The sequence below is a fragment of the Hakea prostrata genome, chromosome 8, assembly GCF_041222555.1.
Source record: "Hakea prostrata isolate BN-2017 chromosome 8, UWA_Hpros_2, whole genome shotgun sequence".
In the NCBI taxonomy this organism is placed as follows: Eukaryota; Viridiplantae; Streptophyta; class Magnoliopsida; order Proteales; family Proteaceae; genus Hakea; species Hakea prostrata.
This window is the reverse complement of record NC_142607.1, coordinates 29,065,768-29,093,638: the sequence shown is the minus strand read 5'-3', so window position 1 is coordinate 29,093,638 and position 27,871 is coordinate 29,065,768. Positions and strand designations below refer to the sequence as shown.

The 27,871-nt window shown below is 37.7% G+C and overlaps 1 protein-coding gene across 1 annotated transcript; it reads right to left on the bottom strand.

Moving 5' to 3' along the window:
- Positions 1–1,339: 1,339 nt before the first annotated feature.
- LOC149007509 (uncharacterized) lies at positions 1,340–27,586 on the bottom strand. The gene is made up of 10 exons (XM_089165367.1): positions 27,284–27,586; positions 27,119–27,186; positions 17,588–17,649; positions 17,315–17,464; positions 15,121–15,297; positions 13,887–14,102; positions 4,812–6,553; positions 3,160–3,225; positions 2,991–3,060; positions 1,340–2,512 (listed from the first exon to the last, which is right to left on the bottom strand). Exons 1-10 carry the CDS (start codon positions 27,487–27,489, stop codon positions 1,817–1,819), a joined length of 3,453 nt encoding a protein of 1,150 aa, XP_089021493.1. The 5' UTR covers positions 27,490–27,586; the 3' UTR covers positions 1,340–1,816.
- Positions 27,587–27,871: the final 285 nt, after the last annotated feature.

The following is a 27,871-nucleotide window of genomic DNA, read 5'->3' as shown; positions in this document are numbered from 1 at the left end:
TTATTTATTTATTTTACAAGAGAAGAAGATCATCTAGCTATTAGCACTTTAGGTTTATGGTTTTTTTTTCATAATTATTAAGGACAATAATGTAATTTATATATATAAAGTGTAAATAAAAAATTAAAAGATTGAAGGTTATTTTGGGGTTTTTGAATAAATCAATGATGTCATGTCATCACTTAACTAACTGAGCTTAACAATAAAGAGTATCAATAATTACAAGTAATTGAAATAAAGTTTAAATGTTGGATTAGTAACTTTAAGAAATAGAGAGGATAAAATAGTAATTAACGTATAATACGGGGAGCAACAATAATTACCACAAAAAGAAAAACAACTTCTCTTGTTTCCTATCCCGGTCCAATTTGAAGATTTTTGGCTCCTTAAACCAAGGTTTCATAACATGATTTAAGTAATAATTTTGGTGTTAATCCTAAATTTTTATAATAAGAACACATTTTTTTCATAATATGTTTATCAAGCACCAACTTGTTCTAATAGTGTTCTAGAAATATTTCTATGATGAGTTTATCAAATGTCCTTCTCTAAGCAAAAATGTCTCCCAACACTGATTTTGCATAACTGATCCCCGGAGTAGAAATATTACCAAATGCATAAATGATTAATTTTATCAAGAGTATGTTTGGTTGCAAAGAAAATGTATAGTTTTTTATGTAAAAAGTGAAATTTATTTTCCTAAGAAAATCAATTTGAGTGTTTGATTGCTAAGGTATTATTTTTCCCATGTAGAATAATTTTGAAAACATAATTTGAATCACTTATTAGAAACACATGTAAATTAAAAACTCAGGGAATCACAGACAAATCTCCATGGGAGTGTTTGTAACCAAACAAAAACCATTCCATCTCTGCAAACATCAAAGGATGAGACCATCCATGCATTTTTGCAAGATGAGCATATGGACATGAACAAGCATGTTTGCAGTGCAGTCATCGATACGTACACAGAGTGGGTCCATTGACTAAGCATGTGATGTTCTCAATGCGATATAATACGTTAGGAATCTTATGTCATGGAATACTATAATCACGACAGTTACGATACAATAGGTTACGATATACATTTAAAAAAATTATATTAATTTTACAACCAACCAACTAACCAACTTGTTAAAATTAATTTCACTTTACTTCACTTGCAACAAAATTACATAAAAGGAAATAGAATTCCTTTCACTTTACTTCATTTTCCCTGACTTCCCTTTCCCATTTCGTTTCCAACCAAACATACCCTGGGGTCATCATTGCTTTATTCATTTTTTTCTCTACACATTTTAAATGATAGTGTCAGGGGGAAAATATGTAATACTCAAAAATGAAAGGAAATAAGATTAGAGATAATTTGACACCAAAGAATGTGGCATAAGAATATACCATTATACAATGAGAAACTTCTGCCAACAATTGTCTGTACATTCAGTGTTCCTCGTACAGAAATACAACTAAACCTTGTCTAAGGTAATACTCGAGGCCATACTTGAAGAGAAAATAAATAAAATAAACTGATCTTGTTATGTTCAAGAGCACAGAAACTCAAATTTCTTTACAGATTCTGTAATACTAATAAGGGTTTTCTGTACAACATTTTTAGTCAGTGTGAAAGAAGGGAATCAAACATGTCATTGGTACGATTTTAGCTTAAAAAAGAATAGATGGCTAAAATCATAAAATATACCATTTTATATTTTCTGATCATCCCTAGTTGACAGTGGCATTAGGTAATAATGACACTGAAAGACGCAAGAATTCTTTCCTGTATGTTGACATTAGAGCCAGTTCACCATCAAAATAGTTACCCTGTTCTTTTCAGCATCTCCAAAATGGATTGTGGGTTTCGAAGCTCCTGGCTTTCTTGTGAATCTTCATTTCCTTGAGAAAAATCAAGTCCAGTATAGGTTCGTACCCCAGGACCATGGCCATTACAGTCTCTCTCCCTCCCTTGCTGTGCTCTTCTGACCTCTTTCTGATGTTCTGTTAGCTCTAACTTTTTTTTTTTCAAACTACGTGTTGGGAATTCAGAAGGATCAGAACCATTCCATCTGACCTCCGTAAACCCAACTCTTTTTGAGCTTGTCTTCTGAGTTGTGGCTACAACATATCTCTCTTGGACACCAACAGCTTCTCCTACTCTAGGACAATTATTGACAACGATTGATGGACTTTTCTTGTGTAGGTTAATCTTCCCCCTCCTAGATAGCTTATCTAGCACTGGACATAAACTTGGGGTGTAATCTAACTTGCATTTGTTGCCATATGTTGAATTCCAAAAGACAATTGTGGGTTCAGAAATGGAGGGCTCAGGATGATCAAGGGTTGTCCTCAGGAGAGATGCATGTATTTCAAGGAAGTGCGAGTCAAAAGCAATAGGTGGTTGAGCTCTCTGCAAACAGATCAGAGTTTCAGACCACAACTGTGAAATGTAACCAATGATGGATATTTCATTCACTTTCCCTGATGAGAGCCACTGAACCAGAGTTTCTGACATTCCCTGCAAGAAGTAAAAGGAGTTACAAATGCATGATTTTGTTTTTTCCCCAGAAATTGCTAGTGTGATTGATGTGACTTATAAATGGATTTCAACCATTTGATGTGGTGTTGGGACACATCATACATCTATAAGGAAATGGACTAGATAAATTTCCAGTGATACAGACATGAGTGGGGAAGGGTGAAGTTCCCAATAAGCATATTTTGTATATTTTAGAACCACTTCTGGGCCCAACTAAGAGATTTATATTCCTATCCTTTAATTTAATGACCCTTTTCAAATAAAACCCATCTAAATTCATATGCAGTAAAGATGAGAAGAATTTCAGGCTAGGAACCCAATCCAAGGCAGGAGCTATGAAATAATCCTTCTGGTGAGGAACAGGCAGAGATTCCTCAAAGATTATACTTCTATATCTAACATAAACTGAACACCCATTTGTTCAAAGTCAACTTCTTCCCTGAATGCAAATGCATACCTCAATCACTAGCATGATATCTTGCTTCAGGTGAAGGTGGCAAACAAAGCTAGCTAATTCAGAGAATACCCTGCAACGATGACAGCCAAGCAAGACCAACTGCTTTAAGATAATGAATGAAAATAATTAGCATGCACTAATGGTATAAAAGCTGAATTTGCAGACTTGCCTTCTTGAGTCAGGCAGATAAGCTAGAGAATTCGCTTCTGCAACAGACTGTGAAAGTCTTAGGAAGCTGCAAAATACCACGTGAGTGAGGAAAGCTAAGGTCAGCTCTCTTTCCGAAACAGGCAACAAAAAAGGACGGAATATGAGAGAGAACAGGATTGAGTTCAGTTTCAAAGCCCAGTTAAAATGTTCAGGTTCAGTATTGATAGTGATGGAATTTTACAGCACCAGCAAATCATTTTTTTTGGCTTCTAAATTATTACATGACTGAGTTTTTCACTTGCCAGTTTTCAGAAAAAAAATTGGGTGAATATTTGTTTTTATTTCTGACTATATGATTAGGATTCTCTGCAAAAGCAGGGGTAAGGCTGTGTATGCTATTGCTATGACCCTCCCCAGAACCTGGAGTGGCAGGAGCCTCATGCCCTTGAAGACAACTGAATCCCACTTTGTGACGTAGAACGTGGGGTGTACCCACCGGTTCAGTTTCCATCAAACCAACTGGCCCAAGTCAAATCAGACCAGCTAGTCTTCTAAAAAGGACCAAAAAGAGACCAAAATGCTGTCCACGTGAATAGTGTCAAAGCCTTTTCTTTTTTTGCCTTGATCGGATATTATTTAAAGATTTTGTGAGGCCCAAGAGTAGATTATGTGAAGATCCTTATGAAGACTAAAGGTTGAAGATTTTATTAGATTTTATTTAGTTCTATTTAGTTGATTGAGGTGACACAGCGATGTTTAATGGAGGCCTCTAAGTGCCCCTGTAGGAAGAAGTGATTTAATCTAGATAGGAGGAATTAAAAGTACGAGGGGAAAAACCAAAGATAACTTTAAGAGTAGTAGTGAGAATGGATATGCATAGCTTAGGACTCGTATCTAGTATGACCTCAAATAGAGCTGATTGGAAGGCAAGGATCCATGTATCAGCAAGGATCCATGTAGCCGACCCCATTTAGTTGGGACAAGGCTTCTTGTTGTAGTTGTTAGTTTCTATTTTAGTGTTTCCCAGGTTTCTAAAGTTAGTTTCGATTTTAGTATTCATGCATGTGGCTGATTTAAAAAAGCCTAGATTCTGATTCTTAATTCTAGCAAGTTTTTGTTTTTGTTATTGTTGAGAATATTAGTTAGTTCAACAAAATCTAGTAGTTTCTATAGTCTATGTAACTCGGAGAGCAAGTATTTGCAATCTATAGATGTGCAATAAGCTGTTTTCAGCCTAGAGTGACGAAGTTGATTAATGAAGCTTTGATTTGCATCATTCTCCTCTCTTGCTTGAGTGGTAAGAAGGGTGAGTCCTTGCTGTTGAAAGCTAAATACCTAGGGTTGAGAAGCCTAGCTTAGAGAGCTGAACCACCTTTATCCCTTACATTCTATCTTTCCTATTCTTCTATTCTACTCTTATTTGAACTCAACCTGTTTTCAAGACCAGCATCTGCTGTTGCTACTTCGAGAGTTTACTACCTGTTGAAGCCTACAGTTTGAATTAGTCCACCTTCATAACTGTGAGTGATCTTCAGTTACTAATTTCTATCCTAAGCTCTATCTCTCTGTTTATGGGTTATTTGGGGTAAACAAATTTCAGCTCAACATTTTCATTGAAAGGCACTAAAAATCATAACTAATGGAACACTTAAGAAAACGATTAGTACAAACCTGGCAATGAACTTCAAGCAACTTTTGATGCAATTGCTTCTATTCCCATCCCCTTGACATTTGTTTCCACTTGATCGTAAATCCACTTTGTCTGATTGCAGGATCTGTCTTAACACACATGTTGTCACATCACCAAATAGAGGGAAAGTGAGGTACCAATCATGATCCTCTAAATGTAGGTGCATATCACCTTCAAGAATGCTACTGTTTTGGTCACTGAGATTGGCTAATATAGCACATAAATTCTCCGTAAAGCCATTCATGATGGAGCACTCAGACTGCAAGGAACAGATTATAGAACCATAAAGTAACTTCCATGCTTCAACAAGATGACCAAGTTCTATTTCAAGGTCTCTCCTTGTAGGAAAATGTTGTGATTTCATGGAGCAATTAGTCTCAGATGGTGTTAACAGCTTCTGGGAAAGAGAGCACAGGACAAAGGGATAGGACAAGAACCAACAGATTGTATTATCATAAGTGTTACTGTTGGACTCCATTTTTAACAGTGAAGCATCTTTTACATTGTCAATGTGACATTTCAGATCTCTGGATATCAGATCCCATAACTTCAACCATATGAATCCGTGATGTCTATATAAAAAACTAATGATGGCATGAAGATTTTCTAGAGGATCATACGACGACCATATGAACTTCAATTGTTTCTGCACTCTATTCAGAATCACCTCCATATTGGATACATTTAAAACTGATTGAGCCAACAGAGAGAGTTGGAGTATGGTCAAATAAGTCATTGGCGAGACCATATCCATATAAGCAATAGATCTGATTCCACCTAAATTTGCACATTTAATCTCAACAATCATTTGCAAATCATTAATGTAGTTGAAGTCTAACGCAACTCTATAAAGAGGGGATCCCAATACAGATGGTTCTAGTTCCTCTTCAGCAGCCTCCACAAGTTCGAGGCAAGTAATCAACCAGTCATTAGAACCACCATCTTTTGAAATCAACTCTTCACATACACTCTTAGTGAAGTTTAGAATCTTGTCTAAACAAAACATAATCTCATTATAAGTGATAGAAGATCTTTGCAACTCAATCTGAACCCCCTTCAGAACAGATCTGAAGATCTTCAGGGAAGCATAATGGGCTAAACTTACATCATTGCCTGTTACAGTTGTCCTTGATGTTTGTCTAATGAGAATATGAATCATCTTTAGATGGAAATCGAGCACTTCAAGATTCCAAGGCAACCATTTAATATGATAATTCCTCCATAAGCATGCTCCAGTGGGAGGATTCTCAACCAAGTTGGCTATAGATAATGACTTGATACTATGCTTCTTTACCACATCATAATCTTCCTCTCTACTTTTTATTGAAATATACTCATCAAGCAGATCTAGGCAGGAGTTCCAGAACCAGATGCCAATACCATGAGGCCCCTTTTGGAAGACAATTTCAAGTATAGGCTCTAAGACTGTTTTCAGTAATGGAGAACAATTAACAGAGAGATCAAGCTTGTGCAGAAGGTAACACCATGTGTTTAGGCAGGATGAGAGAACAGAAACATCACATTTACTTGACATGATTCCCACCAATGGTATCATTATGAGCTTTATGCTTTTGGAAAAGCTGTCGGCTTGATTTCCATTAGGAAGCCCTTTAGATTTATCTGAAAATACATTACCAACTTGCTGAACCTCTGCAGTCAGATTCGACAGCTGAACTTGTGTTGGAAGGTCAATAAGTGCATCAATCAAACCTTGCCAGGCAACCTGCATATACAAGTAGCATAATCATTTTACTCAGTGTAATGCTTGGATCAAGACACTCACAAGAATAAGCAGTACTACAATTTGCCATCAGAAAGTAAATAATTTGAACATATTTCCTTGATTTTCAATTTTAGATGTGGAATCTGCTATACTGAATCCTGATCATGCATCACAATAACTATTAAACGACTCGCACCATTTCAAACTTTTAAAAGAAATAAACTAGAGGGGAAAAATTGACCACCATTAAATGATTTTTTTGGACTTGGAAAAGTTTTCAAGAACTAAATTATAATTTCCACTTCCTGTATTACAATAAAAGGGGGAGAATAAAACTCAGAATTTATGTGTTGCATTTGACCACCTCATCGCCTTCATGCATTTACATGGTTTTGCAACTGTTGAATGTGTTGCGTTGTGGGTTTAACTAACACCGGTCCATTACTTAGGTCCATATTCACTCAAGGTATTTAGGCCAGGGGTATTACTGACCTTACCATTGTGGGAGTGGTTAGGATTAGGATTTTATCTTATAAATAATATCTTGGGTCCCCTAGCCGTTAAACACAACACTTGGGTTTGGTTTCCTTTCCACATGAGATCAAAAGAAGGATTCCAAGGAAGTAAGAGGCTATGGAAGATTCAAGAGATCAAGACCAACGTGAATGTAGGAGGCATGGTATAGATCAACTACAAACAAAAGGTTGAGGTATAAGGAGTTTATCTGTCATTCAATTATTATATCGTATTCAATTCTTGTATGGATAGATTCTGGGTTTGATCCACCTAATATTTTTTTTCCAACAGAATGACCTCCACCTAATGTAGCGCTGCTAATGAAATGGAACATGATCTACCATGTATTAAACTTCTCAAGAAACCTCACACACACAAATATATAATCATAAGAGTCAATGATCACCCATTAACTTGGCTTCATCTTGATTTTAAGTCCAAAAGTCATCCATATAAAAAATAGTACACATTATTCAAGTTTAACCTGACTCCAATAAGAAAATGAATACAGATTCAATATCTTCAGCTCCAGGAGATCTCCAATGAAAATGATTTATTTAGACAAAACCAAAACAATACATTAACAGGCCTATTCTTGTTGTCAAATGAACATAACTTGGTACATATATAAATATTTTGCAGAAATTCAATAATTCAATCATTAAAAAAATTGCAACTGGTTAAGAATCATTTTATGTTCTCACTAAGATGTTCAAAACAGCGTGGCTCAATATTGCTGCTGATCAATCCCTGTGAGGAATGCCATGTGAATTTAGATTTGGCTCTGGCAGAAGTTCAACCGAGCAGTTTTCTCCCCCTAATCAGTTCTTCCTCTCCTCTTCATTGCTTTTTTCTTATGTATGAAATGGATGAATTTTCAAACCTGTCTCTAAACTGGATGTGAAATCAGGAAATAGTTAAAGGAATGCTGTTGTTATATTGTACCAGGTAAGCTAGAGAGTCTTTACGGGAAGGGACAGGTTAAGGAAGATGAGAGTGTGATACAACTTGAGATCACAGAAGGGAATAAAGGCATGTAGATGTAGACTAAAATGGGACAGGGACTATGTGATGAGAACATGAGTTTGCCCCCTAGCCGAACCCTAAGTGGGGCCCACAAAATGGCCTTAAGAAGCCTCTCTAGGCTGGCCTCTAGGAAGATTATTTTGGGCATTTTCATTACCCTATTTAGTTGCTCAAATCAATTTGAGATTTAATTCTAGAGTCCTATTAGGTTAATAATTCTTAACTTGAGTTAGTGGTTGAGTTAGTAGTTGTCCTAAGGAGTTCTTTTTCAAGGGAACTTCCTTAGATTTTGAGTTTTTTAAAGTTATTTAAACTTTAATTTCAGGCTTTTCAGCATGTATCTAATAGGGACCCTTAGATTTAATTTTATTTTCAACGGTTGAGATTAATGTGGTGCGATCCTAAAGTATAAAGGAATCCCACTTAGTGACAAGTTCTTTTAGTAGGCTATAAATTAAGGCCTAGTCTTTCTTTCTAAGTTAAGTCTGATTTAATAAAATTGAAGTATTTGTGAGATCAACAATCAGCAGCCATTCTCAAATTCCGGCAGCCATTAACAACCACAGCAGTCTTCATCAAGTACAGCAGCCCCACCCCATCCCTCACCTCCTAACCACAGCCCTAAGCAGCCCCTCCCCCACCATCGGAGCCCTCTCTCTCCTTCCCGTTGCTGCCATGACCTGGCAGCAACCTCCCCCCATCCCCTGTAGACCTTCTAGCCCCTCCCCCTCATCCCTAAGACAATCTTAACCCCTCCCCTGCCCCTCCCTGTTCTGGGCACCACCCCAAGCCCCTGTGATGCAGCTTTCCCAGCCCACACAACTCCCCCTATCCCTCTCCCCTACCCCCTGCAACACCTCCCAGCCACCCTCCCACCTCTCCCCAACCCTATGGCCTTCCCATTCCCTCCCCTCAAGCTAATGCACCCCTCTCACTCCCTCCTCTAACTTGCAGCAGATCTCTGTGTGTGTGTGTGTGTGTGTGTGTGAGAGAGAGAGAGAGAGAGAGAGAGAGAGAGAAAGAGAAAGAAGGAAGAAAAAAGAAAAGGAAAGAAAAAAGCAAGGAAGAAAGAAAGAGAAAAGATTAGGAAAGATTGCCCAATATTCATTCCCAAAATCTTATTTTCCCATCCTTGGAATCATCCATCATCCCCTCAACTCTACTCTAGACCTTACTAATCATCCAGATTATCTCATTCTTCTTTCCATCAACCCAAGGGTGATTTTTTTTGGGATATCTCAAAAATCATCCAATAGAGAATTTTGTTAAACCCTAAACAAACCTTAGGATCCCAATTGTGTTTCCTTATCTTTCCTTCCAATTCCCATCTACCAATAAGGTTCCCCTAAAATCGTTGGCTGATTTGCTAGAAGGTTCTGGGCAAATCCTAAATTCTAGGGAATTCTCTTAGAAACCTTAACCCTAGAATTGGGTTCACATCACTATGATTAAAGAAAGTAATGGAAAAATAGTACAACAAAGCAACACCAAGTTTCAAACTGCAAGGTGGATTGATTGGAACAAACACCAACTTATAGGGGATTCCCTAGGAACAAGCTTGTTAAAGTAACCTAAAGGAGGAGAGAATAGGTTACCTCTAGTGGATTTTATAAATTCTTTGATTAATTGCTAATTCAAATTTAAGTAGGAAAATTTAAATGAAAATGAGCAATTACAATCAATCCACAACAAATGAATTTATAGTGGTTCGACTTGTAAAGTCTACGTCCACTCCTCTCTTGGTCCTAAAAGAGATTTCCACCATTGATCTCTTTCAATACAGAGGGGTAGAGATTAAACCCTCACAAATCTTTGTTGGTTTAGGGTAAAAGCACCCCCTACAATCTTTGTTCTAATAGCCTAAAGGGCAAGAGCACCCTCTACAATCTTTGTTTATCCTAGGGCAAGAGCACCCTTAACAATTCTAATCCACCTAGACTAGAATTAAAAAGACAAGAAGTACATGAGTTTGGTAGGATATTACCTAACAAGGGGTGTGACACTTTACCCCTTGTGTGGAGTGATGTAATATGAGATGAATGCACAAGGTTGAATGTGTGCACCACAAATGAGTTCCCCAAATGCCTTCTATCACCTCAATTTAACTTAAACAAGCTTTCTTGTCCTCCTTGGAATGTACTTCAAGGGATGATGAGAGTGAGAGGCAAGAACACAAATAAGTTCCAAGTACTTTGAGAGCTTGAGATTATATGAGTGTGTATATGATTGCACTTCATAAAGGCTCTCAAATGAGGGTAATTTGGCTAAAATAGAAGCCCAAAAAGTCCCATAACTCAAACTCTAATGAATAGTTATTTGTCTAAAACAACGGCCGTTTGGAATATAGCAATTAATATGACTGTTGGGGCATTTCTGGAGCATACATCAAAATGTATCTTTGAGTTAACCGGTGGGTCATTTGGTAGTAAATGGTGGGCCACTAATTGCATAAACAACCGGCCGTTTGAGTCCAAATGGTGAGCCATTTCGAACAGTAAGGTTGTGCTTGCTTTATCGAGGGATTTGGTCTTCCTAGCCAACCCTAAGTCCAAAACAAACTCTCCTAACCAATCCTAGGTCAGTCTAAGGTTGTCATGAGCATGATATAATCAAGGTGTGACATCTCGCTGAGATGTCGCCTTTCGCCGGTTGCCAAAATCACGAGATTTCGCCGACATATGCAGTGCATTTCGTCCGAAAAAAGAATTTAAAAAAATGAAGATAATAATAATAAGGCAAACATTGTCCCTCATTAATTGCTCTACCAAGTAAGGCAAACATTATCCCTCAACATTTTCCCTTATTAATTGCTCGACCACGTGTGTGGCTAACAAGGCTCAACGTCAAGTCATTCTTCTTCTTTCTTTCTTTTTTTTTTTTTTTTCCCAAAAAAAAAACTCATTCTTTTTTATTTCTCATTCCATTCTAGATGAGTCTAACATCCAGGAAGCTAAAACAACAAGAAAGTTCGAAGCATCCATGGGAAATCGATTTGAACTCTCATCTCAGTTGGTTCGGTTCTTCGGTCTTCGTTTATACTCTTTCCTAATTTACCAAGGCGGTGATCGTAATCCACATTCTATTAAAGCTTCGACAAATTCATTTTGTACATATATCAATTTGTCGGTCTAGTTTGTCGACTTAGGGTTTCTCTTTGAGATGCGTCGGTATTTTCCATGAAATTAACAGTTATACTCTTCAAAGATGCTGGAGGATGTGACTGTGGATAATATTGTTTCGACATCTCCTACTAGTTCTCAGTCTGTGACAGAGACCGTTAATGGCTCCCACAATTTTCAACATCTTCTTCTCCGTCTTAGGTGTTTTCTACAATTGTTGGCAGCTATTGTGTTCACATCTCTAGTTGAGCAAAATGCTAAGATGGAGCCATCACAGACGATTGAGTAGAGGCAAAGGAGAAGATGTAGAAATTTTTTGTCGTATCCAAAAATTCGGCTTATATCGTTTTCGGTCGTATCTAAAAATCGCCCTTCGGCGAAATAGCCAAAATTTGCCAAATTTCAGGCTAATATCGGCGAATTGTTTTACCTTGGATATAATGAATGTGTGCAATTACATGATGAATTTTGTGTCCTTCATCTTCATCTTCAGCTTGGTATGGTTCTTGAATCTTTAATGCTTCATTATCTTCAAGCTTCAATTCTTCTCATGTCCAAACTTAATTTGGTAATTGCTTGGGAAATGGACATGGTCATCCATTTGGGTTGGGTTTTTATTGGTGTCTTGATCAATCTTTCCCTTGGATCCATATTCTTCATTTGACTCACTTGGCTTGATCTAAACACGCACAACTCAATTTTAAACATTAGTATGTGTTTGTTATCATCAAAACTAATGAAGGCTGATGTGACATTGATGTGGCAATGCTGATATGACATTTCTCAACAAAGCTTGCAAATAGCAACTTCAGGTTTCATTATGAGTGAGGTGGTGAACCTTCTCATGTAAGTTCCTTTATATAATCAATTTGAATGCATACAACTTAAATACATCAACCAACAGCTAGCTAACACCCACGATATAAGTATTAGCTACTAACTAACATTTTTTTTTGGGGTGAATACTTTGAACTAACATTGACTCGACTACTACCCAGCTCTTGACAAAGGAAAGCTCCTTTTGACAATGAAGTTTCTTATTTTTATACTATAGACCTTTTTATTGACTTAGAGACATTTCCTAAATTTCTTTTCAAATTAGACTAGACTCCGACTTACCATTCACCATTGAAGGCCATAATTCGTGTGCTAGTTCCAACCAACTTGAATAGTTCTGGACCATGAAAGCCATGGAGTGATTTGGGTCATAATCTTAAGCCATCAATTAGCCTAACCCCATGGGCTTATTCTTTTCAGAATATGTCTTCAACCTTGCATCACTTCTTTGCTTCTTTAATGTAGCCCCAGACTCAATGGAATCAACTAGGTGCCAATTCCTCCAAAACCTCAACCAGAACCAACTTTAATTTGGGAATTAGGATTCCTTATGGGAAGAATTGCAGGGTAAAAGGAGATTTTCAGAAAATCAGATGGCCAGATTGCAACCAGATTCGAATTTCTTAGTCAGGAGGGTATGGAGATAATATCGTCCAAACTCCAAAGGGATGAAGATCCGATGGTTGGATTGGGCCAAGCAGATTCTCTGTGAACAACACCATGTGTGCCCTCTTTAAGGCAGTTGAGAATTTCAAAGCAGTAGCTTGTGTGAACCTGAACCTTGGGAGCTTATGATATGGGAGCACCGTGGGTTGAGTTTGGGAGGATCCCAATGGTGTATACGGGCTGTAGTTGGACCTATTGAATGGGGGTCCCCGAAAATGAACTCTAAACTAAGTGGGAAAGAAGGGGGATGGGGGTTCGATCTCCTTACCAAGAAAGTAACTTGTAATGGCAGATCTGTGACTGATCCCAGAGTCAGCAAGAGGACTCAGGATTTTAAACACTCAAGCACCCGACAAATTCAGTCCTCCTGGACTTTAACCACGAGAGAAACCAGCAATTGGACTTCAAAAACCAATAACAATCAGTTACCAGGTTTTTAAACACCAGCACCTAAGTTGTTTTGACTATAAACACGAAAGAACTATCTCTCATAGAGAAGGAAGGCAGCAGCCAAGCTTGCAGTCAGCAATTTCAATAATCAGAATCGTGTTCAATTATAGGCCCTATTACAGATTTAAATAGAAGTCCCAAAAGTAGACTCCCTATACTGAAAGGGAAGGACTTCCCAAATCCTTAACTTATTAGGTAACTTAAGCGAACTACGAAACTAAAACAGACTCGAAATACAGACCTAATTAGATTCTACTAATTAGTCACGTGCTGGCCACACGTTAATGTAAATTGAACCACATATAACCAGTTAAATTGATCTATACCAAAACAACTTAAATATAAACGAAGTAAATAATCTATTTTTTTACTAAATTATCCATAATTTAGGTTCATTAAGTCGGATGAACCAACCCATACATATATCAAACCTAGGATGTTCCATAACAAAAGAAGGCCTCTTTGGTGTAGGATCTCCATCACTCTTCCCGAAAGAGGAGCAACACATGAGGGGTCGGTCGTATTGGGAATAATCACACCTGACTAATTCCGTGACGTATACCTGTTAGGCCACTCCACCTACAGCTTAAGCTATTAATTTTTTCCACTTTTAATTTTAATATGTTCATGACAATCAGATCTTTCCAGAGGGAGTATCAACAAGGGAAAAAGTTTAACAAACATGAAAGGTTGCATCAGTAAAAAATTGAATTAAATACCTGAGAGGCAATTTGGATTTGTGGATCAGGATCAGAGAAGGTATTCTGGGGAATTTCAAGCATTTCATTAATCAAATGTCTATACTTCACTGCATGACATCCGAGCAAGCGGATACACCACCCCCATGCACTGATCATATGAACCCTCATTCCATTGTCGGGTAGCATTTTTCTCATTCCTGGAAGCAATTTTAGCTTAATATCCGTGGCTAGTGCCTGTTTCAAAAAAACACATAGAAGCAAGCTAAGAAACTCTGAAATGTAGATTCAAATTCAAATGGCTTGGAAGGCTCGGAAGGCTTGCAAGACAAAAATGTCAAAATTAAAAAATAGGCAGTGCTGATTTAATGGAGAAACAAAAGTTACTGAATCATAAACTATTATCAATTTATGTAGTAGAGGATTTATAACCTTTCAAAGGTTGATGAATCTATTTTATGCAGAAATGCATGCCATAAAATGGCACCTTACTAATATAATTACCCAGACAAAAAGGAAAGAATAATAATATAGTTCCCATGTCTTGGGAACAGCTTTCTGGGTCCTGGAGGTAATTTCCCACATTTAGGACTTGTTATCAATGTCTGGAGATTCCCAAAGTGGTTTTGGAATGCTAAGAGTCTTATTGCCATTGTGCTGTGCTCAAGATTTTTGCCTCTATATAAACTGTGGGGTAATCTCAAAAGGAAACTATGAATTGAAAAAGAATAAGAAGCTCTTTTTAAATATTGGGTGCTCTCAAAGGCAACAATGAAATGAAAAAGAAAATGAAGGTCTCTTTGAGACCTTGTGGCTTTGGATTTCATCTGTACCAAGGTGATTCCTTGGTGTGCCTCGCTGGACTTAGAGAGTGGGCAACTAGTGACTCTAAGCTGCCAAATCTATACCTCTTGTCGATCTTCCAATTTCTACAATGGACATTCTTCTGCAATGGTGTGGGAAAGATTATGAAATTTACAATGATGCTTCAATGAATCAATCTATCATCAACATTTAGGACAGTAAGTCAACTTAAAAGAGTGATTTTTGCAGTCATAGCATGTTTATGTGGTGCTAACTAAATACATTGTGTAACTTCATTGCTTTGTGGACAGAAACAAAAACAAATTGAAGTGCAAATCATGTATGAGATACATCATAAACCACAAGTTCCTTGAAAACATTCAATTGGAGTGAAAAATTTAATCCTTTTGTTTTTTTTTTTTTTTTTTGGGGGGGGGGGGGGGGGTCATACCTTAGACAGATTTGGTGGGGGAGGAATTACAACGGATCTGATCTTCAAAAGGCATCTCTCAGACATGTCCCTTTCCCTTTTATCGGTGCTGAGAAGCCTTCTATAAATAGGTGGAGCCCATATATTTGCGGAATCTCTCATCTTTTCACCCACTTGAGCTGTCAACTTTGTCAGAGCCTATGAATAACACTGCCAGATAATTATTACAAAGCACAAGGCATCTCTAAAATGCATATTATCTAGGAACATACAAAAGTAGCACACCCCTGAAAGCAAGGATCAAGTTCTTGATATCGAAGTAGTTCTGTCGAAAGAAGACATGTTGGATGCGTTTCAATGTCTCAACACTGGTTTTTGTTTTGGCCAGGCCCAATACCAAGACAACTTGGAGATTTCAATCAGTTAGAGTTTAGACCAAGATTTTGTTCCATGTCCAAAAGAAAAAATTTTGGTTTCATCTATTAGATTTTGTATGGCACTGATGGCTAGAAGGACAGACCTCCATGCAAGGATAATGTTGCAGGTTGCAAGATCAAGACAGAAAGCTCTCCACAAAAGAGGGGTAAGGCTGCGTACATTGTGTCCCTCCCTAGAATCCACACAGGCGGAAGGGTCATGCACTGGGTACACCCATTCATGGACCAAGATAAACAGATGAATGATAATCACTCAACTCAACTAAGGAGAAGGATGCCTTAGATTTATACTGAGGATATTCTCGACTGGGAAGTGAAGCAATCTACCCATCAGAAGTGACATTAACATCTGACTGCTGAGAAGTGTGAAACTAGGAGAAAAGCTAGCTAGATTTCCATAATTTAATGATTTAGTGTGCATAGCTTAGGCCAAAAATGACTCTGAGAGATGTGGTAAGGGGGAAAGAAAAATAGCTTAGGCCTTGTATGATTGTATCAAGTATGACATCAAAGAGAGCTGATTGAAGGGTGAGTATTCACGTAATGACCTCATTTAGTGGATAAGTCTGTTTAATTTGCAATGAGATGGAACTTTCTTTGTTTCAGGGCTACAAGAACAAAAGACATATAAGTGGTTGTATATCCTATCTTCTACAATTGGTGAATGTGATAGTTTTTGGTTCATTAACAAAATATTATATGTTCTAGATTTATTCCAGTTAATCCTTGCTTCCTTCTTGTGGAAACAACAACACATTGGATGGCTTAACTTACTTTCTAGCTCCTTTTAGATTGATTGGTCTCAAAAGCTCCAACAGAGTCACAAGGTCATCATGCTCAACAGAAGCCAAGGGATGCACCAGTAAGGATTCACATAATCCCAATGAAGGAGCTAAAAGAGTTAAGGCAGGCCTAAACTTACCATAGGAGAAGTTGTGAGGAAGAATATCCATTGTCTAGGTCTTGATCCAATTATGACCTTGGATAGAGCTTATTGCAGGGAGAGGTTCCATATAGCAGATCTCATTTAGCTGAGATTTTCTGCATCCCTCTTTCCTTTTACTTTCATCTTCCAACTTTATTTTTCTCTTATTTTTCTTTTGCCATTTTTATTCTCCCATCTCTTCCCATCCCTCTTTTCCTGCCTCATCATTCCCTTTTGTAGACTTCCATCTTCCCAACATCATTTTGATTGGATCCATTCCTCTGACTGTATTAAGTTGGGATAAGGCTGGGCTTGTTTACATTATTGTTGGTCTCAATCAGATTTTCAAGCACATAAGCAGGTTGAAAAGTAATGATTAGCTCCACCAACAACCCTTATCTTAAACCTGTTCAACTGAATGATCCTAACCAAACAATCATTGTCATTCCTGAACAGTAGGGAGGGAGCACGATGACCAACTGGCTTAGACAGTACAAGACCATACTACGTTATGATCGCTGTAGCCATAGCCAAAGACTGGGCATAGGAAATATAACAGGAGGAAGCACTAGCAGGCTCCCAACTTAATGCAATTAATCCATATCAATAACCTAAAACCCTAATTATGTCATTCAAGGAAAGGACCATCATGTCTACTGATAAATACAGCCTAGATTGGAAACTAAATCTCTATATTTAGTCATGTAGCTAAAGCTTTGCCTAACTTGAAACTTCAAATGATCCAGTAGCTAAGGACAATTCTAAGTTAGAAAACAATGGTTAAGTAATGTTATGAACTCTTATAAATTATATCAAAACTAAGGAAAAGAGTAAATTGAACAAGAAATGATACCTGAATTGCCTCATATGTGGTCGACAAAGAACCTAGAGGATTGTCGATGGCGTGAATGATTGCCAACAATAATGAATGGAAATGGCGGTCTAGAATTAATGCGCTTAATTGCTGAATAGATATACACCATACTCCTAAGTTACAAATAGCCTGCAAGTGCAGTAAAGAATAGAAATGATTCTTCGTTTTGGGTAAAAGTTGAAATCATTCAAGACTCTTGGATGCAAGGTAGATCAATAATTTTAGTGGTCAAACACATCCATCTCCCATTACCTTCATTTTGGTGGTCATAACTAGACGTATCAATGACTCCATCACTGAACTAGCAACAGCATCTAGAGAACACAAGAAATGAAGTCTCTGTTCAGAAAACTCTCTTCAAAAATTAAAAATCATCCAGAATTCTAAATCTCGGACTTTGAAACCCACAGCATTATTATCTAGAACTTGATACCATTGAATGGGATCAAATTTACAGAAACATATAATCCAAACAAATACAGAGAACTTTTTGATTGAAGATGTCAGTACATTATGATAAAACAACTGGCTTACCTAGAGGTACAAACTCAAAATTCACTTCAAGTATCATGTTGGAATATTGAATAGCATAAGTCTTTTTGTGATCTTACCATGCCCATTCAGTGACCAAAAAAAAGTATATCTTTTAAGTTGTTCCCTCTCATATATCAAGAGATCATGCTTCTATAAACCAAAAAAAATTAATGCGGAGCAAGGACCATCAAACATGTTGTCAACAGCTTACAGTGACACTAAAGCACCAGGATGCCATGGAAAATTTGGTAGCCTCTAAATGTCACCCTGAATCCAGGACCCTACAACTATGGCATCAATGGAGAATCTCTTACACAAGTGAATAAAAGATTTAGGACTGGGCAGATAACCAAAAAGCTCAAGTGTCTCATCAAGCTCTAGGGAGTTCAAGACTTGAAGAGTATCCACATAGGTTTCTAGCAATTTGTTATTACATGATGTAATTAATGGTTATACTAAGTTAAAATGGTTCTCACAACCTAATTAGGACAAGAGGTGGAAGCCCCAGGATTAAGACTTGACCAATACTTAATTAATTCACATCAAATGATAGACATATTACTTGAACAAGTTTGAAATGGTCTTATATGTTTTAGGATTTGTAAGGGAACAAAAACCAAACCCCAAATGGAGAAATGTCTAAAACTAGAACATTTCAAGCATTGTGGTAATGAGATGAAAAACCAGGGGTTGATAGTGATAGGCATGAAGATTGCCTAGGTCAACCTCCAATCATCAATGCTGAGGATTCAACTTGTATTTTTAATATTTTGCAGTGGAAGCTGCTTCTGCTGCCTTTTTCCTCCTTTGTAAGACTCCAGTTTGGTCTTTGATCTAAACTTTGAGGGGATTGGTGGGTATATCCATCCAACTCCTTAGCTGTGTGAATCACAGAAGGTCCTCAAAAGCTCCTTCATCATTTGTTGAGGAACAACCACACTGTTCAAATTCAGATTTGATTTCAAGCAGTCCCAATCCCTATATTTACCTACTGTCCAGACATAAGAATAATATCCCATATCCATCCCAATTTCTATTTCTAAAAATTCTAAACCCCAAAACCTTACTCCCACTTTTCTATTTTCATTTTCTAAATCCCTAATTTATTGAAATCCCTCCACAGCCCAAATCCATAAATCCACTCTTAATTCAACCCACAGCAACCTTCACATCACAGCCTACACTTGATCCACCTTACTGCCAATTCTCCCCAATAAAACCCTAGAATCCATCAATGTGAAACCCCATTCCAATACCCTAATTTCTGCCCAGCCCTAACCAGCCACCCAAATTCACTCAAATGTGAATCAACAGCTTCTCTCTACTTGATCTCCAAGCTGGAACAACTTTGCCCATACTTTGGCCAGTCAAAACCCTGAATACCCATCATCTTCACTTCTTCAAAACCCGAAACTGTTGGAGGGCATTTTGGGCGACAGAAAATAGAGTCAAGATTTAGCACCAGGTGCTAAATCTCGAGCTGGGATCTTTAGTTTTAAAGTCCATATTGGACTTTTCCTTCTTTGTTTTTGAGTTCGATTGTAAGTCTGCACCTATATTGTAAATATTAGAGATGTTTTATTGGAGTCTCTCAATTGTATGAGGCTCCCCTCAATTTTCTTCTTCTCTCTGTTTTTCTGCAACTTCTCTTTTTTCTTCTCTTCATCGCATTCAGTCTTGTGCCATAACTTACATGGTATCAGAGCCAATTGCATCCTAGGAAGCCTGCGATCCAGCTCTCCATCATCCTTGACATCTTTCCACAACAAATAGAGGCATCGAAGGAGTGGTAGAGTCTATCCAAGGCTGCAATTCAGCACCGTATGCTGTATTTTTTAGGTTTATTGATGAATTAAGAAGTTGCTCAGCCACTTCTCATTCTGTTGAAGGTTTCGGCAGCTTCTGAATTTTGAGGTCAGTTTGTTTTGGCTTGCGAATCAACTTTTTTTTTGGATTTTTCTGCGATTGAAATATTTTTGGGAAGTTTTGCGTTTGGAATTTTTTTTTTTTTTTGGGAAGTACTTTGCAATTGGAATAAGTTCTTTGAATCAGAAGCTACTCTCTTCGTGTTTTTTTTTTTTTTTTTTTTTTTTTTTTGATGTCTTGGTTTTGGTGGGTAACCTAAGTGGAACTTAATACTGCTGTGATTATCTCAGAAGTTTTCTGAAAAGAATTTTGGCAGAAATCCTTTGTAGAAGAAATTATAGTATATTACATATTTTTTCTGAGAAAATTCTGCCATGTTCTGATTTGATTGAGCGTTGCCAGTTACTATGTCTATTAAAGTGTTTCTGACTAGATCATCATGTCTGAACCTAAGAATTCTATTACTGAAATCATGACATCCACATCTCATCGTATTTCTGAACAAAAGCTTGAAGGGGCTCCTAATTTTTATCAGTGGAAAAAAAATAGTTCAGGTTGTGGACAATAAGACCATCTTACTAAATCCACTAGGAATAATACATGAAAGACAATAGATGCCCAAATTTTAGGGCAGATGTTGAACTCTATGGAGAAAAATATTGTTGATCTAGTTACACATATTGACACGATGAAGGATTAATGGGACTACCTAAATATATTGTATTCTGGGCATAATAATTTTTCTCGTATTTATGAGATTTCACAAGACTTCTATAAGGCTGATAGAATTGGTAGACCTGTGATTCTGTGACTCAATATTTTGCAGACTATAAGAAAATGTATGAAGAGTTAAATTTCATTAAACCCATCTCATCAGATGTTGTTGAGATGCAAAATCAGCAGGAACAACTTGCAGTCACGGGATTTTTGGGAGGACTTGGGTAAGAATTTGAATAAGTTAGAGCACAGATTTTAGGAGGAGATAAGGTACCTTTAGTGTCTGAGGCTTTTTCCCGTGTACTTTGGGTGACCAAAGAAAACACACAAGAGTCTAATTCCTCCACCAATTCTGCATTGGCCGCTTTTATTTCAAACCGTGGCTTGGGAGGTGGGTTAGGTACTCGTGGTCGTGAAAATGGAGGGTCAAGTAGAAACCCCAATACTCAAGGATCCACTAAAACTACTGGGCATATCAAGACTTGTCATCAGTGTAGAAAACCAGGACACATATAGAGATTTTATTGGAAGCTTCATGATAAGCCACCTTAGGTTGCTAACACTGCATCATTGGAGACATCGACCACTGCCACCCCATAGTCAAAAGGAAAAACTATGAAAATGACTGATGAAGAATATGTTTGCTTCACCCAATTCCAGGCACTTCAGTCTCCACCTCCCACTGCCACCTTTGTTCAAACCAGTAATGCTATAGCATATGTTTCTACCCCCCCCCATCCCAGGATCAAATCATATGATTGTGACTCAGGTAACTTTTCATCTTTTTCCCATCATCTTTTATTATGCTAATGGTTCCCATACCAATGTTAAAGGCATAGGAACTGTCAATCTAACCCCCACCTTATCTTTGTCCTCTACTTTGTATTTATCTAAGTTTCCTTTGAACTTATTATTTGTTTGTAAACTATTGTTTGTAAACTAACCGCCACCTATAATGGTTCTGTGACTTGCTTTCCTTGTTATTGTGTGTTTCAGGATCTTACGAAAGAGAGGACACTTGGTAGAGGTCGTGAGTCAGGAGGTATGTCCGTGTTTGATGGCATTCCCTCTGCTGCTTACTCGAGCACATCTACCCCTCACCAAATTCATTGCCTTTTGGGCCTCCACTATTAAATACTTTGAAAACTTTGGATGAATGTTTTAGTTCCATTTCTTCTTTACCTTGTGAGTCATGTCAGTTTGGGAAGCTTTGAGGCGACTATTCCTCTGTGATGAGTGGGATTCTTCTAAGTTCTAACAGACAAAAGCAAGTTGTTGGCATCATTACCTCTTCTTCAAGTGTTAAGGATAGTAGATGGTGATGAGAGGCCTACAATGCCTGAGGCATATTCAGCAATGGAAGAGGCAAAGAAGAGCATCATAAGAAATTTTAAGGGGGTAGAAAAAAAAATGGAAGAAGATCATCAAGAACATTGAGAGGCGTTGGACATATCAAATGGAGCAGCCTATATACTTAGCTTCATTTTTCCTAAATCCAGGCAAGTTCTTTAAGGTTTGTGCATTGGATGTAGAATCTAGCTCAAGTACAGGTTTTAGTCTCTATCCCCTTGTGAAGGATAAAGCAAATGATGCCTTCAAAGACATTCTTGTCAAGTTGGTGTCTGACATAGCCTTGCAAGATAAGATCATTGAGCAGACGCTTGCCTATATTTCACCTAAATTGAATTTTGGGCATAAGATGGTTATCAGGACAAAGGGAAAATTCTCTCTTAGTAAGTACTTGTGTTTTTTAATTTCTCACATTTTAATTTATAAGTTCAGTTGTTGATTTTTTATAACCTTTGTATTTTTTTTTTCCTTCCTTATATATATTATAGTGGATTGGTGGTGATTACATGGAACCTCTACTCCTAAACTTACAAGCATTGTAGTGCATTTACTTGGGCTTTGTTGCTCATCTTCTAGTTGTGAGCGCAATTGGAGTACATTTGACCTTGTGAGTACTTCGAAACTATTATTTTTTTGTTGTATATAATTTTACGAAAAGAAGAGACTTAAAATACTTATATTATTATTTGTTTATTATTTTTCAGATTCACACCAAGAAGAGGAACCGCTTAGAGCATCAACATTTAAATGATCTTGTTTACATTCAATTCAATCGGCATCTTTAAAGAAAGTACCAAGAAAGGAGGGAACAAGGTAGAAATTATAATCCATTGGTTCTTGACAAGTTAGATTGGAGTAGTGAGTTGATGGCTGGTCAGTCTGATGATGAATTAGTTCATCCTGAGGTTGACCTCACTTGGAGAACGGTATCAATGGCAAGTGAAGCAAGTTCTTCATTCCAAGGGTATAACAAACTAAGGAGACAAGAAGGGTCAACTAGTGTAGTGGTTGCAGTTGCACAACCTGCACCTAACCTTACTACCTATCAACGGCGTAGTACTAATGGGAATATGGTTAGGGATGAGCAGCCTTCAGATGATGAAGAACAAGATCAAGAAGTGATGCCAGATGTGCATGGTGATCTTTATGTTGAGGATGACTATGGCATGTGACCAAAAGAACCCTGCAAGAAAGCAAGAAGCAAAAGAAAATGAAGATTTGGCTTTCGGGATTGGAATTGAAGTTTCTTATTGAAGTTGTGATTTGTGCACTGAACAATTAGCATTTGCTTTTGAAACTTGGAAGTTAGCATGGACTTGTGTTTTGGACCTTTCTTTCTTTATTAAGTATTTGGTTGTTTAAGACTTTTAAGTTTAAGTCTAAGGGTTACTAGTTGCTAACTTTTTGACATTTTAGTTTAGTTCGTTTTGTTTACTTATTACTTTTGGATTATATTAACTTTAGTGTTGAGTATAGACTGCCAGGGTCAAATGAGGAGTGAGGTCATATGTTGAATGCTCGTAGGATCTATGCACAAGGCACTTATTTGGCATCACCCTATCATAGAGGTAAGTAAGAATGTAAAATTACTACTTTCATTTTCACATTGATATAGTACATAGTCATTGTTATGATGCTTGATGAGATGAACTTATGTTTGTGGAAGTCCCATTAGCTATGACAATGGAATTATTAGTTGTAGAGTTAGAAAAAGAGTTAAAAAGCGACGACTTACCAGTCATGTGAGAGGAGGCCCCTGAGTCAATGATCTAAGGGGTAGGAGTAGAAGTGAGAAGTGTTGTGTTACTTATATGAGAAAGTGTTACAGCAGACGTACCAGTGGATGTGGAAGCGCCGATCTTAATATTTTGCAATCAGCGAAGGATTTGACTGCATCATCTCTCAAAGTTTAGACCATGGTAGAAGATCTCGCTCTCGAGAGAGATCTCGCCACCTTGAAAAAGAGAGATCTCGATCATCTCGGTGAGATCTCGGTCGAGATATACAATTTTTTGGCGTCAACTCGGTGGCCCATCTCGGTGGGTTTTAGGGTCCCAATTGGGTTGAAACTTGGTATTTAGCTTATTTAAGGCCTTTTGAACACGTTGGTGGCCTTGGATTTGTCAGAAACAACCCTATGTATGATTTTTAAGTCTACCCATAGTGTGAAACCAAAATGTAGTAGGATTAGGGAATGCAATGTTATACAATATGTAATATAGAACCTTTAAAGCATATAAATGAAAAGCAAGTATATCAAATGCTTCAACTAACTTAAATGTTATCAAAATTCCATCCATATGAGTATCACAATCTCAATTTTCAAGAATAAATAATTATACAACCATTAGAAGTTCTATATAAGTCATTAAATCATAAATTCATAAGACAAGTAGAGAATGATTGATCTTCCTTGTTGTAGATGTGCTAAGAGTAGTTGCAAGTGAAAATTCAACCAAAATCCACAAAAAAAGGCAAAAATTGAGAGTTCCAGCGAGATCCAGGGCGAGATATGGCGAGATATAGCGAGATATGGCGAGATATGGCGAGATCTCGAGCGAGATATACCAACTCGTAGATCTCGACCTCCATCTCGTCTCACCAAGGTGAAAAAACGAGATATCTCGCGAGATCTCCCACCATGGTTTAGACAAGTCTCCTGAAGAAGACACATACCCACTATCGTTGTTTGCTACAGTATCAGTACCACCATCAGAAACGGCATGATTGGCAAGTTGCTTTGCCCACTCTGGTTTTCTATATTTGGCCCAACAAGCTTCCACTAAGTGTCATGTTTTACCACAATGAGTACATAACCGTGATGTCTTGTCAGAGGATTGAATACCACGACCTCCAGAAGATCTGCTAATTCCTCCAGAGGATTGGACTGGTGCACCAAGTGATAGACTATTTACTACATGCTATTAGACCTTCGTTGGAGGAAATCTTGTGTCTTGGAAAAGTAAGAAGCACACAGTAGTTGCTCGATCCAATGCAAAATCAGAGTACTGAGCCATTTCACTTGTCACTTGTGAATTAATGTGGATCAAATAGTTCTTAGGTAAGCTTGGCTTTAGTCATGAGTCTCCTTTGTCTCTGTGGTGTGACAATCAAGCAGCTATTCATATAGCATCAAATCTCTGCCTTTCATGGCATACAAAGCATATAGAAGTTGATTGCCATTTTGTTCGAGAGAAGCTTCAACAGGGACTGATCTCCACTCATCATATACAAATTGGAGAAGAACTATAACTTATTTACAAAATCTCTGGGGGCAGAAAGAGTGAGGTATATTTGTAACAAGCTGGAAATGTTTGATGTTTGTTCTCCATCTTGAGGGGGAGTGTTGGAGGGCATTTTAGGCAATAGAAAATAGAGTAGAGATTTAGTGCCAGGTGTTATATCTCGAGTTGAGATCTTTAGTTTTAGAGTCCATATTGGACTCTTCTTTGTTTTTGAGTTCGATTGTAAGTCTGCACCTATACTATAAATGTTAGAGACGTTTCGTTGGAGTCTCTCAATTGTATGAGACTCCTCTCAACCTTATTCTTCTTCTTCTTCTTCTCCTCTCAGTTTTTCTGCAACTTCTCTTCATCGCATTCAGTCTTGTGCCATAACTTACAGAAACAATTCTGTGAAGCTTCAGACCTTCACTATCAGATTCCCTATCAAACCCTAGCCTCTAGGGAACACCAAATGCAGTTTTTACTTACCCAAACTGGCTAGTTCATACAAGAGTATGCGTAATTAGCCCATTGTTGATCCCTCAAACCCAAGGCTAGATCACTTGGTTGTGGATGCGGGTTAAGAGAACTAAACCACCCTAAATCCCCATCTTCCTTGAGTGTTTGTGAAATTATATTTCCTATCCTGTCTAACTTGGTTGTGAGAATTGAAGACGTGTTTCATCCCCCTCTATGGTTGCCATACCAACAAACAATGAAAAGGGGTAAACCATAGAGCACAACCAATTCTAGATCCTCCAGTATTGAAATTAGCAATACTCTAATCATGGATAACTTAAAGGATATTATGTAACTGATTCAATTTTATTGGATGCATTAACCAATATATGCTACACCTATCCTAATCCATCAGAGTTAGAACCAGAAATCAAGAAGCTCACCATAAAAGATTAAATCCTCATGTATGATCAAGAGCAAAATAGGTTCTGGTCATTATTCAGAATATTCATCCTATGACCAATAATGATAAATTTAGTAAATGACTACATGATTGTGATTGAAGCAAGATACTTTGGGAACTTGTGTCTTACTTACAAACAGAAGTTTGATTTTTAAATATGTTAGCTAATACAAGTGAGGATACTGCGGGAATTTCCCTAGCTCTGAAAAATCAATGTAAAAGGAAAATAAACTTAAAACTAGATTAAAGGCATACTAGATATACAAATTCGTTGAGGTGAAGACACAGAAAAGTGAATACTTGACAACTTGGCAAAGGAACTTGTTGATCACACATGTAGGCTACAGGACATGCTTAATCATGGAAAAGTATAGTCTTCTTCAAGACCATAAGAATCTAATATGCTTAAATGAGTGACAATTTAACAAAAGGGCTGTACCAGCACTTTCTTTTGAGTTTACCCAAGCCTTAAACAGTACAGCTTTCATCCTCAAAACCTCCCAGAAAAGCTTCTGCTCTAGTCACAACCTAGACTGCTGGACCTTGTATGGATATGGGCATGAAAACCAACACAAACAATCTAACACCTTACAGATAATAAAAATGAGTTGCATCCTAAGTGAGAAGCCCTCCAATTATTTCAACCTAATGAACAGGTGACATCTTGGAAAGGGTTGATGTGTTGATGATGTATATAGAACATCTTAAATCTTCCACACTATGATTATGCCTTATAGAAGTTTTAGACCCAGTCACTAAACCTTCTAGATAATAAGATAATTAGTGCATATCCTCAAAACACTAAAAATGGTATACCTTACTTACAATCTAGAAAATAAATGGAATTAGGATAATAACGAGTTGGTTTAACTGCAACTACGAGTGAAACTGAAAAATATTATTCCTTCCCTCCCGTTTTTTTAGGCAAAATGTTTTAGACGTCAGGTTAGGGTATCTGCCTCCAAATACTATATTTTTCTCCTTGACTAGCAAAAATTTCCTTATCCCATGCCAGATCCATTGTCTAATCTCGGTCTAAATGAATAACTTAAGGATCAGACTACCGAACTGTGTCATTATATCAAATAATCAGACAATGCCGTGGCTGGAGACATAGTTTGCGATGACCATAAATAGTAAAAGAAAAAACACAAAAGAGACAAATTTCACCTTGGATAGAAACAACAAGGGAAGGATGATAAATAATAAACCCTAGACACTTCAAAGCTCCAGCAGCTCTGCAAGTTAAACATACATAAATTAGCTAAAATAAAGGATAATAAATCCAAAAAAAAAAAAACACAACAGAAAACAAAGAATTTCCAGGGAACATACATTTCTTCGTCATCCAAGGAAATATCAGGGATGATCAGCGCAAGGAGACTCTGGGATCTTTCACTGAGGGCTCCAATATAAGATGAGTCAGTGGTGGATAGTTCTTGAAGGTGTAAAAGGTTTGAGTAGGCAAAGGATTTAACTGCTCCAGCATGGGAGGAGAGATTGGTTAAGATTTCTTCGAGCTGATCACCGGCGGCTGCCATTTCTTCACCAAACGGATAATTTAGAAGAGAATCGTAGATATTTTGCTCCTGCTGAACTGCTTTAACGATTTACAAGAAGCCCCTTTGGCTTTTCAGTTCGCGCCATTTGGCCTGAAATTCGCGCCAAAAGTAATAATAATAAAATATGCTTCTGGCATGCGGAGCAAGGGCAGCGGGTTGCTTATTGGAACCGGCCTGCCCGACCCAACACGGATTGATCTTGATTGGACTGGACTGGGTCGAAGTTGCCCCCCTTGACCCCACCACTTTCTGTTTTTGCCATTCTACCCAGGGAACGAAAGTTCGGGAAGTTCGCCCGGTTCGCTACCGGGCGAACCGGGCGAACTGGCGAAATATCGCCGAGATCTCGGCGATATTTCGC